This window comes from Salmo salar, chromosome 05, assembly GCF_965601325.2.
Source record: "Salmo salar chromosome 05, fSalSal1, whole genome shotgun sequence".
Taxonomy (NCBI): Eukaryota; Metazoa; Chordata; class Actinopteri; order Salmoniformes; family Salmonidae; genus Salmo; species Salmo salar.
Window position 1 is genome coordinate 67,778,790 of NC_138295.1, and position 13,208 is coordinate 67,791,997.

Sequence of the window (13,208 nt, forward strand, 5' to 3'; positions counted from 1 at the left end):
TCAGTTAATTGAATGTTTTGGCACCTACAGGAAAGCTCTTCTTTATCTACACCCATTCAGCATCATTCCCACCCTCTTAAGCTTTATCCCCACCCATCTCCTTAAGGGTTGAGCTGAGCATTCTGTCCTAAAAACAGCAGTCAAGCACCCAAGCTAACTGGCTAACATTGGCTACCTTGCTAGCTACTTCCAGATAAGAGAACAGCTCACTGACCATTTTACTCGCCCTAGCAGAGGGGGTTAGGCTGTTTTTATGTTATCTGACACCGCCCATATTCAACGGGTGTTGAGCGCTCTGGCACACTCAGATGAGAGTGACTGAAATCGGAGTAGATAGCCAGAGCGAATTTACCAGCTACGTCTATCATCAGTTGTCGCAGTGACATTCTATTGAAATGGTTACTTGCATAGTGGAGTCTTTTGTTAAGACATGTAGCTAGCTAGGTAAACAATGAACCATAATCCCAACTCATGACTTTACTACCCTGCATGAATCTGCAGGTAGCTAACCAACCAGGTTCAATGTTAGCTAGCCAACATTAGGCTATACTAGCAAAGCAAATGGCTCTGAGATACAAATAATAAGAACATACAGGTAACATTAGCTAGCTAGCTAACACCACACTAACTTGAAATGAAAACAACTGTGTCAAAACTAGAAATATGTACTATCTGAAAATGTAGCTAGCTAGACTATCTTACCAGTATACATAATTGGTGGACGCTTCTCCCTGTCACAGATGCCATGGTTGCCCCATAGTTTGAAGATGTAATCCAGAGATAGGTGTTTTCTCCATCTCCTTAGCTATCATACTCTATTTCCACTGATTTCAAAACTTGGTCCCCCAGAAAGTGGAGAGCGACATTTATTCAGTTCTACTACGTGATACATTTAAAATACTTTTTTTTTTTTTAAAGCTGCATTAGACAGGATTACCTACACATACTGCCCAGCTCAAATAGACAGAAGGTGCTATATGGCAGACCAATCCGAACTCATCTCTCGGCATGTCCAGCCCACTCATCTCAGCAAATCATGGCTAGCAGGAAAGTTGCTGACTTTTCCTGTGGCTAAACCAACTAGGCTGGTAATTTAACAATTGTATTCGTATTTACAGATGGCATACACGTTTGTTATTAAGGAAGATGAAAGTCCACATTTCAGAAGGCATTTCTGCCAAAAAAATAACGAATTTTGATTTACAAAAAAGAAAAGCTTTCAAATGGAATTGACCCTTGACATACGAGTCACATGTGTATTCCAAGTCATGTGAAATCCATAGATTAAGGCTTAATGCACTTATTTCAATTGACTGATTTCCTTATATGAACTGTAACTCAGTAAAATCTTTGAAATGATTGCATATTGCATTTATACTTTTGTTCAGTGTATGTGGTCTAAGTTTTATTTTGAAGACAACTTTAATTTGCTTTGCCTCTAGTTTACCATTTGCACATGAGCATTTGTGAGGCACAACAAAAAAGAAACCAAGCCAAGCATCAAACAATTCTCCCTAAACTCCCATTCCCCTCCGTGTCTCACTCACTCAATTGCGTTGCGACCCCTCCCTCTACACACGCGTGCTGAGTGTACAGAAATAAATGCCTAGAAAAAGGGATATAACTGATGGGATACACAAGCTACATTCCATGCCAAATGACGACGGTTTTATTATAAAAAAATAAATAACAATGGACTGGTTGACTTAAGTATAGGAAATATGTGTTCCAACAGCGAGCTGCAGTTTTGGAATAATTGCGTCCCGTCTAATTTCCGTTTAGGCCACATTGCGGTTGTCACTAGTTACCACAGCCACAAAGGCAAAATTGGCTATATCGTAAAAAACTGTAATAACATATATTTTTTGGTGTTAATTTAAGGTTAGGATTAGGCATAAGGTTAGCAGTGTGGTTAAGGTTAGGGTTAAGAGATTAAAATCACATTTTAAGAAACATCTTAGAAATGGGCGGGGTTAATGACTTTGTTACTGTAGTAACTAGTGACAACACTAATTTGCGAACTGCTACTGCCATTTAGAATTGGTTAGCCTGGGCTAACACACTATATGATACATTTATTAAACATAAGAATGAGTGTGAGTTTTAGTCACAACCCGGCTAGTGGGAAGTGACAATGAGTGTGCTATTTATTTAGCCATCTTACATATAAAACTTTATTTGTTCATCAAAAATTGTGAATAACTCACCACAGGTTAATGAGAAGGGTGTGCTTGAAATGATGCACATAACTCTGCAATGTTGGATTGTATGGGAGAGAGTCTCAGTCTTAAATCATTTTCCTCACACAGTCTGTGCCTGTATTTAGTTTTCATGCTACTGAGGGCCGAGAATCCACTCTCACATAGGTACATGGTTGCAAAGGGCATCAGTGTCTTAACAGCGCAATTTGCCAAGGCAGGTTACTCTGAGCGTACAGCCCAATCCAGAAATCTGGCAGTGGCTTCTGATTAAATTACATTTTCACAAAACCGCTTGTTGCAATTTCGATGAGGCTCTCTTGTTCAGATATCGGTAAGTGGACTGGAGGCAGGGCATGAAAGGGATAACGAATTCAGCTGTTTGTCGTATGTTTTGGGAAAGTACCTGCGTAATTGTGCACCCGGCTCACTCATGTGCTTCGCTATATCACATTTGACATTGTCCGTAAGCTTGAGTTCATTTGCAAACAAAATCATACAATGATGGAAAGACCTGTGTGTGGTCCTTGTTAATGCAGACAGAAAAGTGATCCAACTTCTTAATCATAGCCTCAATTTTGTCCCACACATTGAAAATAGTTGTGGAGAGTCCCTGTAATCCTAGATTCAGATCCTTCAGGCGAGACAAAAACATCAACCAAATAGGCCAATCATGTGAGAAACTTATCATGCAAGCGGTCAGACAAGTAAAAATAAAGAATTATGGTCAGTAAAGAAAACTTTAAGCTCGTCACTCAATAAAAAAATAAACCTGTCAATACTTTGCCCCTTGATAACCTGCGCACTTCAGTATGCTGTAAAAGCGTTACATAATGCAGAAAATACACAAGATTTCAGGGGCCGTGCTTTAACAAAGTTAACCATTTTCACTGTAGTGTCCAAAACTTATTTCAAGCTGTCAGGCATTCCCTTGGCAGCAAGAGCCTCTCGGTGGATGCTGCAGTGACCCAAGTGGCGTCGGGAGCAACGGCTTACACGCACGTTACCAACCCACTATGTCTCCCTGTCATGGCTTTTGCGCCATCAGTATAGATACCAACACATCTTGACCACCAAAGCTGTAATTGTTTCAAAACATCTCCTGCCATGTCACTGATGCATTGTGAAACAGTGTTGTTTGATGAAGACATTGTCTGTATAGTTATTTTGGCCTTTCCCCCCAGCATTGTCCCAGCCATATCCTTGGCAGCAGGAAGAATTTAGTCCTCCACAATAGCATGGGGCTTGCCTGTCCTAGCCACTCGGTAGCTCACCATATAAGATGCTTCTAGCCCCTTCTTATTAATGGTATCTGTTGCTTTTATACATGTCTTACTACTCGAAAGTAGACTTTAGTCTTGCTCAAAAAACTCCCGTGGCTTTTTTTTCAAATTGTCATGTTTAGTTTCTAAATGTCTGCGGTTTCGGAGTGAAGGTTTCTCACGAGAGAGTAACGGTTAATGTGATTGGATGTTAATTATTTGACTAGGCTACCAGTATTTGACATTGTGCTGTTATTTCGCTGAACACGAGATGGTTTCATCTTATTTTGGGCAGTGAAACGAGGCTACTCAGGCGACAGGAAAACCTTGTTGGAAAATATAAATGTACTGTTTTTTAAATGTGAATCCCATTTTTATTTGGCATATCCCCGGCGGCATTGCGCGTTCCCCTGTTTGAGAATACCTGGCCTAGGCTATAACCACCCTGAACATAGACATGTTCCACACTGAAAATATGCAAAAACATTAGTTTGATAAAGACAAGGAGCGTATTTGTTAATACATTTAGAAAATACAAACAACAGGCAGAATAAACTAAATTAAACATCGAAAAGACAGATTTTGGTTAATAACCCAGACATTTTTTTTCTTCAATTCGCCAAATTGAGCCCCGTTTCAAATAATCACTTCTCACTATTCTGTTATATTTTATTCTGTTATATAACATAGGTGTGTATTGACTGTGATAAGGGCTCGAGAAATAAGAGCGTCTTGTCTGCTAAATTAACAAAACAAGGCTATACCATTGCACAGCCATAGTCTTCTTCAAGCAAGCGCCACTGCTGAGGTTACTTCCTTTTTGAAGACTGTGTTCCACGATATAATACAACCAGTTGATATTACGGTTTCAATAAATTCATCTTAAATGGCACTTGTTTTTCTATTGACTGAATATATATGAGGCAATTTGGCAATTATTTATCTGTAATGGTTATGATTAATTGTTGCACACTGTTTTCATATAGATGAATGCAAACATACACTACATGGCCAAAAGTATGTGGACAACTGCTTGTCGAACATCTCATTCCAAAATCATGGGCATTAATATGGAGTTTGTCCCTCCTTTGCTGCTATAACAGCCTCCACTTGTCTGGGAAGGCTTTCCACTAGATGTTGGAACATTGCTGCGGGGACTTGCTTCCATACAGCCACAAGAGCATTAGTGAGGTCGGGCAATGATGTTGGGCGATTAGGCCTGGCTCGCAGTCGGCGCCTCTCCCAAGGGTTCGATGGGGTTTTAGGTCAGGGCTCTGTGCAGGCCAGTCAAGTTCTTCCACACCGATTTCGACAAACCATTTCTGTATGGAGCACGTTTGTGCTGACAGGACATTGTCATGCTGGCAGGAAAGGGCCTTCCCCAAACTGTTGCCACAAAGTTGGAAGCACAGAATCGTCTAGAATGTCATTGCTGTAGCGTTAAGATTTCCCTTCAATGGAACTAAGGGGCCTAGCCCGAACCATGAAAAACAGCCGCAGACCATTATTCCTCATCCACCAAACTTTACAGTTGGCACTATGCAGTCGGGCAGTTAGCATTCTCCTGGCATCCGCCAAACCCAGATTTATCCATCAGACTGCCAGATAGTGAAGTGTGATTCATCACTCCAGAGAACATGTTTCCACTGCGTCAATGGCTGCAAGCTTTACACTACTTCTGCCAAAAACACAGTCACATCACTCTTGCAAAATCATTTTGAAACACAGTGCTATAACTTTGTTAAGGTGTTTTTTTTTTACATGTCCTAATAATTCAAAGGATTGTTCAGAACACCAGGTGTTTTAATCGGCGTATGCTCACTATGATTTTGACCTTAGGCCGAATAAAATAAGCAGAGTAAAGTGTTTACATGACTATTGCCATAACCGACCTACTGTCATAATCCGTTTAATATCGAATTATTAGTGCATGTAAAAGTGCTCAGTGTGAAGAGGGTACGGAGCTACTGTAATCCAGAGAGCAGAGCAGAGCTGAGAGCCAACCACTGGGAGGCGCTAGAGAACAGTCGTGAGCCAGAACACAACTCCACTCTGGACCAATGGAGCATAGGGAAAGCCAACGCAGAAACTGCGTGTGTGTGTGCTTACGCACCCATGTGTGTTTGTACAGTACCTGTGTACGCAGGATCTCCCCTTTGGTTAGCTGCATGTCTCCAGTGAGCTCTTTGACAGCAATGCCCAGTGGCTCCAACCGCTTACTGAAGTAATTCGTCATCTCTGCTGCCAGGGCCTTCATAGGAGCTACATACACTATCTACAGACAACGGGAGAGAGGGAGGGAGAGAGAGATGGAGGGAAGAGAGGGAGCGAGTAGGAGAGAGGAGAGAGAAAGAGGGAGGGAGGGAGATAAATATATATATATATAGAGAGAGAAAAGGGAGAACGGGGGGAGAAGGAGAGAAAGAAAGTGAGAGGAAGTGAAAGGTCACAGTCATGATAAATGACTGTACAGCAGAGTATCACTTGTTCCCTGGCAACCAGCATAAATCACTATTTATTGAAAAATATGAAACAGGCCAGATTAAGAAAGTTTAATGGAAATATATGAAAAAGTGGCTATCGTCGCTGGCTTGCATCGGGTGTGTGGTGTTAGAATGTGTGTGTATTAGAACATGTGTGTGTGTGTATGAGTGTGGGGGGGCGTGGCTTCATAAGGACAACCAATAATAAATGCGTTCTACTGTATGTTTGTATGTCTTGCTCACACACACACACACACACACACACACACCCACACACACACACCCACACACACACACACACACACACACACACACACACACACACACAGCTGAGTGGTACCTTGAACTCATCCTTCTTGATGACCCCTCCAGGTTGGAGGTGCTGTCTGATCTCATGGAGGACTGTCAGCATGGCGATGTTGGTCTTGCCGGCCCCGGTGGGGGCGCAGATGAGCAGGTTCTCATTGGTGTTGTAGGCCGTCTCAAACACTATGGACTGGATCCTGTTCAGACGCTGCATCCCCTTAAACACCAACTGACCAACCTGGGGGGAATGAAAGAGGGAGAGAGAGAGGGAGAGAGAGAGCGAGAGACAGAGAGACACAGAAAGAGACCGAGAGTGCAACAGAGAACGACAGAGAGAGAGCGAGAGAGGGTGCAACAGAGAGTGAGAGGGAGGAAGATGATAAGAAAAGGTTAAAATCACAGAGTAATTATGGGAGTCATTACAAAGACAGACATGGGATCATGATGATACAAGTCTAACACACACGTCAGGACAGAGCAGACGAGAGGGACGGTTACAGCTGACTGGTTTAGGGGTCGGGGTAAAGACAAACATTGGTTGTCCTTATTGAGAGGGTCAGCAGAACATTTGAATTGTTTTAGATGAGTCACATAATGGAAAGAACATTGAGAACACTGACAAACCACTCCGCCCCCCCCCCCCCCCCCCCCCCACACACACACACACACACACACACACACACACACACACACACACGAGTGTACACCTATCTACCACTGATTGACAGACCACTTTGCTCATATTATAGGGCAGGTTTCCCAACTGGCAGTCTTCTGAGCAAAAAATTAAAAAGTATTTCTTTTTTAATTTTGCATTTTTGGGGGAATTGTATTTTTTGGAAACAAAAGACTGTAAAAACACCAGGAAATGATCTCCAAGTGATTTTAATTTAAAGAAATCTGTTCCCAAGTATTCCCAATAGACACATCTGATCGTATATAAATGAAAGCAAAGGGCTGAAATTATTATGTTTTAGTCAAACGTTATATCTGTTTGGGCTTCTTGTGGTCAATTTGCAGTCTACAAATGATTTGCAATTATGTCCCGGCCCCCCGACCATCCGCTCAAGAAAAAAAATTGTCCAGCGGCTCAATCTAGCTGATGATCCCTGCTATATGGGGGATGATTTACTGATGCCTAGTGGGTGGCTGCAGACAGGGTGTGGGAAGGGGGAGGGCTTTGACTGCCAGTAGGAGAGAGGTTAAATCCTGAGTGGTGGGAACAGCTGTCAATCAACCTGCCCACCGCTTGACTTCTCCATGGTAACAGAGCGTGAGTGACAGACAGGCCTCAATCTCCCGGCGACCGACGTTGATAAGGAGAGAAATGGCCCTTCTGAAAGACAGCAACCGTGACCAGTCGACCGCCCACTACTCGGACACAAACAAGACATTCAGCCGTCAGAGTGGGCAGTTAACTGCTCCGGCCACCCTCACTCCGAGGGAATGAGAGACAGAACTGCAGGTCCAGGTGTGTGCTCTGTCCCCATCTGTCTCTCACTCACTTTATAGCCTTCTTTTACTTCATGCTCCCTCTCTCAACTCTTTCTCTCTCACTCTGTCTCTCTCTCGGAGTGGATTGGGATGTCTTGAGCTTAGACAGCAATATCATTTATTTAAGGATTCATTAAAAATATGTCATCACTCTACTCTTCCTCCCAGTTTCTCTCTGACACTCAGAAAAATAAAGAATTTGAGTGCTGCGTGTCATCCAGGGACTGGGGCCAAAGACGAGAGAAGAGGCAGGAGTCAGCACCGCGGCCCTGAAAACCCAACTCTGATGAAGGCAGGAGTCAGCACCGCGGCCCTGAAAACCCAACTCTGATGAAGGCAGGAGTCAGCACCGAGGCCCTGACAACCCAACTCTGATGAAAGCAGGAGTCAGCACCACGGCCCTGAAAACCCAACTCTGATGAAGGCAGGAGTCAGCACCGCGGTCCTGAAAACCCAACTCTGATGAAGGCAGGAGTCAGCACCACGGCCCTGAAAACCCAACTCTGATGAAGGCAGGAGTCAGCACCGAGGCCCTGACAACCCAACTCTGATGAAAGCAGGAGTCAGCCCCGCGGCCCTGAAAACCCAACTCTGATGAAGGCAGGAGTCAGCCCCGAGGCCCTGAAAACCCAACCCAACTCTGATGAAGGCAGGAGTCAGCCCCGAGGCCCTGAAAACCCAACCCAACTCTGATGAAGGCAGGAGTCAGCACCGCGGTCCTGAAAACCCAACTCTGATGAAGGCAGGAGTCAGCACCGCGGCCCTGAAAACCCAACTCTGATGAAGGCAGGAGTCAGCACCGAGGCCCTGACAACCCAACTCTGATGAAAGCAGGAGTCAGCCCCGCGGCCCTGAAAACCCAACTCTGATGAAGGCAGGAGTCAGCACCACGGCCCTGAAAACCCAACTCTGATGAAGGCAGGAGTCAGCACCGAGGCCCTGACAACCCAACTCTGATGAAAGCAGGAGTCAGCCCCGCGGCCCTGAAAACCCAACTCTGATGAAGGCAGGAGTCAGCCCCGAGGCCCTGAAAACCCAACCCAACTCTGATGAAGGCAGGAGTCAGCCCCGAGGCCCTGAAAACCCAACCCAACTCTGATGAAGGCAGGAGTCAGCACCGCGGTCCTGAAAACCCAACTCTGATGAAGGCAGGAGTCAGCACCACGGCCCTGAAAACCCAACTCTGATGAAGGCAGGAGTCAGCACCGCGGCCCTGAAAACCCAACTCTGATGAAGGCAGGAGTCAGCACCGAGGCCCTGACAACCCAACTCTGATGAAAGCAGGAGTCAGCACCACGGCCCTGAAAACCCAACTCTGATGAAAGCAGGAGTCAGCCCCGCGGCCCTGAAAACCCAACTCTGATGAAGGCAGGAGTCAGCCCCGAGGCCCTGAAAACCCAACTCTGATGAAGGCAGGAGTCAGCACCGAGGCCCTGACAACCCAACTCTGATGAAAGCAGGAGTCAGCCCCGCAGCCCTGAAAACCCAACTCTGATGAAGGCAGGAATCAGCCCCGAGGCCCTGAAAACCCAACCCAACTCTGATGAAGGCAGGAGTCAGCCCCGAGGCCCTGAAAACCCAACCCAACTCTGATGAAGGCAGGAGTCAGCACCGCGGTCCTGAAAACCCAACTCTGATGAAGGCAGGAGTCAGCACCACGGCCCTGAAAACCCAACTCTGATGAAGGCAGGAGTCAGCACCGAGGCCCTGACAACCCAACTCTGATGAAGGCAGGAGTCAGCACCGAGGCCCTGACAACCCAACTCTGATGAAGGCAGGAGTCAGCACCACGGCCCTGAAAACCCAACTCTGATGAAGGCAGGAGTCAGCACCACGGCCCTGAAAACCCAACTCTGATGAAGGCAGGAGTCAGCCCCGAGGCCCTGAAAACCCAACCCAACTCTGATGAAGGCAGGAGTCAGCACCACGGCCCTGAAAACCCAACCCAACTCTGATGAAGGCAGGAGTCAGCACCACGGCCCTGACAACCCAACTCTGATGAAGGCAGGAGTCAGCACCGAGGCCCTGACAACCCAACCCAACTCTGATGAAGGCAGGAGTCTGCACCGCGGCCCTGACAACCCAACTCTGATGAAGGCAGGAGTCAGCACCGAGGCCCTGACAACCCAACTCTGATGAAGACAGGAGTCAGCCCCGAGGCCCTGACAACCCAACTCTGATGAAGGCAGGAGTCAGCCCCGAGGCCCTGAAAACCCAACCCAACTCTGATGAAGGCAGGAGTCTGCACCGCGGCCCTGACAACCCAACTCTGATGAAGGCAGGAGTCAGCCCCGAGGCCCTGAAAACCCAACTCTGATGAAGGCAGGAGGAGGTTAAATTATTAATGCATCAAAGAGCAACTTTATTAGAGTCCACTTAAGCTGGTGGAAGGCTGAAGGACGATTGTGGTTTTAACATGGCATGGAGTAGAAGAGATATATATATATACACACATATACACACACACAGAACCAAAATCTAAACGCAACATGTAAGGTGTCGGTCACATTTTTAATGAGCTGAAATAAATGATCCCAGAAATGTTCCATATGCACAAAAAGCTTCCGATCACAAATTCGTTTACATCCCTGTTTGTGGGCACTAATCCTCTGCCAAGATAATCCATCCACCTAACAGGTGGGATCGTCTGAAGATGGGGGGGGGGGGTGCTCAGGAGTATTTCTGTTTGTAATAAGGCCCTTTTGTCGGGAAACATTATTTCTGATTGGCTGGGCCTGGCTCCCCAGTTTGCCCTCCCAGGCCCACCCATCGCTACGCACTTTCCCAGTCATGTGAAATCCATTGATTAGGGCCCAATTTATTTATTTAAATTGACTGATTTCCTTCAACTAACTATTAGTCAGTAAAATTATTCAATTGTTGCATGTTGCATTTATATTTTTGTTCATTCATTCGAGAGAGAGAGAGAGAGAGAGAGAGAGAGAGAGAGAGAGAGAGAGAGAGAGAGAGAGGAATACAAAGAGAGGCGAGAGAGAGAGAGAGAGAGAGAGAGAGAGAGAGAGAGGAATACAAAGAGAGGCGAGAGAGAGAGAGAGAGAGAGGAATACAAAGAGAGGCAGAGAGAGAGAGAGAGAGAGAGAGAGAGAGAGAGAGAGAGGAATACAAAGAGAGACAGAGAGAGAGAGAGAGAGAGAGAGAGAGAGAGAGAGAGGAATACAAAGAGAGAGAGAGAGAGAGAGAGAGAGAGAGAGAGAGAGAGAGAGAGAGCGAGAGAGAGAGGAATACAAAGAGAGGCAGAGAGAGAAAAAAAAAGAAAGAGGGCAAAAGAGAGAAAGACAATACTATACACACCATCTTGACATATCTTTGAACTAAGCGAGTAAAGGAATGGATATTAGTGCAGTATGTTGTTTTGTACTCATTCTTTCTCTCTAGTCTAAATGACTGTAGGGCTGACTTCCTCTCATCCTCTCTCCCTGGCGAGTCGAGCATCCTCCTGTCTAACCAATTATTTCCCCCAAGGCCAGGTCCTGAGAGCACCAACCAATTTATAAATATGCATTTCTGAATTAGGAGCGGCACAGTTTCACCCTCTTCCGCAAGGCTCCTGCACACACACGCACAAGCACACATGCAAGCAAGCACACACAATTGCCAGGACTCAAACACACACACTGTGTCGCTGTGGCAAACACGTTCACTTTAAGCGGCTAGACCCCCTTTTGTTTTGATTTATCGACTTTGTCTGTAGATAACGAGGAGCCAGCGTCCCGAACTCCTTAAACATGCTAATTCATGCAAATGTATGCCTGCCCCAATATTCACCTTGAGCTAATGCATACATGTTGTAAATATGAAGTTGCCATCCTTTAATAATCTTTTTGAAAATCTTCAGTGCTTTGTTTATGTATTTTTTTCTTCATTTCTTAAAGCGTCTCTGGCTGGCTTCATTGTTAATCAGATGTATGCACTGTAAATCTTCCAATAGGAGATGCAGCTGTCCCTGCCAGGAGTCGTCTCCGGGGTCCAAGCAGCAGTAACTCACTGAAGAGGTAACGTTACTGTAGGCTACTTGAGATACTATCATATGCAGCTGTTAACATAACATTCATTTCATTAAAAATCAAGCAACAAACACCAGCATGGTTATTCATCTTCAGCAATAAGTGAAACACCACAAATATAGCTAACAGTTGAAATGTTTTTATTTAACCTTTATTTAACTAGGCAAGTCAGTTAAGAACACATTCTTATTTACAATGACGGCCTACAGTTAAGAGAAACAACCAACAGTAGACATCACAATTCACCTTTAAGAGAAAATTCTACATGGTTGTTTTATCAACTGGCCACAGTTTGGAGTTATTTCCTGTGACTGAGTTTATGAACAGGCCTGCGATCAGTCCATCAGTGTGCACACTGGGATTATCATATTGTTTCTATGAGTTAAAGGCCAAACTTTGAGTAACAAAAATAATTTGACATCACCAGGCAAGATTCCAACTCAATTACAACAACAATAGTCTTAACACATTTCATCCCCCAGGCAATCTCAGATTCCTGTTTTTCTCACCCCTGGGGTTGAAAAATCCTAGTAACTTTCCCAAAATCCCCAGGTTTCCAAAAACCGTGGTTGGAATATTCATGGAATCCTCCAACTGGGATTTCTGGAAAACCTGGGAATTTGGGGAAAGTTACTGGAATGTCGCAGCCCTACTCCCCCACATAGACAGACCCATGCAGATATCAAAGGGTTCTCCCCAGGATGTCAACCAGGTGGTGCTGATGTGAGTGGAGAAATGGGAGAGGTCCAGAGGGGGCTGGGAGCTGAAGCATAACATTTGTGAAAGCCCTTCTCTCCCGAACCTCTGTTCACTTTAAAACGTGTTTGACCAGACATAAGTTTAGGATTTTTTTTATAACCAAAATTCCATTTGAAGGAACCATCTCAAAAGTGTCCTAGATACGACTGCCTCATTCCAGCTTCGTCGCCACCTATTCATCATCATCATCATTATCGTCATCATGTACAACTGACTAATTCCAACCAAAAACATCACTTTACATTCTGATACACCATGTGCCTAACCCCCTGACTAAAACATTGTTAGTTCCAGAAGTCTAATAGAGGACCATACCGTGAACACTTTTAAAGTGAGCAAGCTGGATGGAACGTGACCGCTCACCACAGATTTTTTGGGAGTATCAAAACCATCCAGGCCCAGAACATCGGTGTTGTGTGTGTATCCCAATCCCATTCAGTACTGTGTGTGTGTGTGTGTGTGTGTGTGTGTGTGTCCCACTCTCGGTTCATACAGTGTAGTCTCGTGTGTGTGTGTGTGTGTGTGTGTGTGTGTGTGTGTGTGTGTGTATATTTCCCAGTCTGTACTGTGTAGTGAGTGCAATGGAAGCCAGCAGGCTCATTATTAGAGTGCTAGCACAGCCTACACCCAAATGTGCCAACCAGGCTGATTGGGAATAAACTGGCAATACAGAACCAATCC

At 45.2% G+C, this 13,208-nt stretch overlaps 1 protein-coding gene across 2 annotated transcripts in view; it reads right to left on the minus strand.

The window, feature by feature from the left end:
- Positions 1-13,208, minus strand: part of ascc3 (activating signal cointegrator 1 complex subunit 3) — a 173,211-nt gene that overhangs the window by 111,874 nt on the left and 48,129 nt on the right. For both annotated transcript variants that reach the window (XM_082975440.1, XM_082975441.1), the window contains exons 10-11: positions 6,284-6,487; positions 5,595-5,735 (exon numbers count right to left, since the gene is read on the minus strand). In XM_082975440.1, the coding sequence (XP_082831566.1) occupies positions 5,595-5,735; positions 6,284-6,487 (345 nt within the window). The remainder of the gene's footprint in view (positions 1-5,594; positions 5,736-6,283; positions 6,488-13,208) is intronic.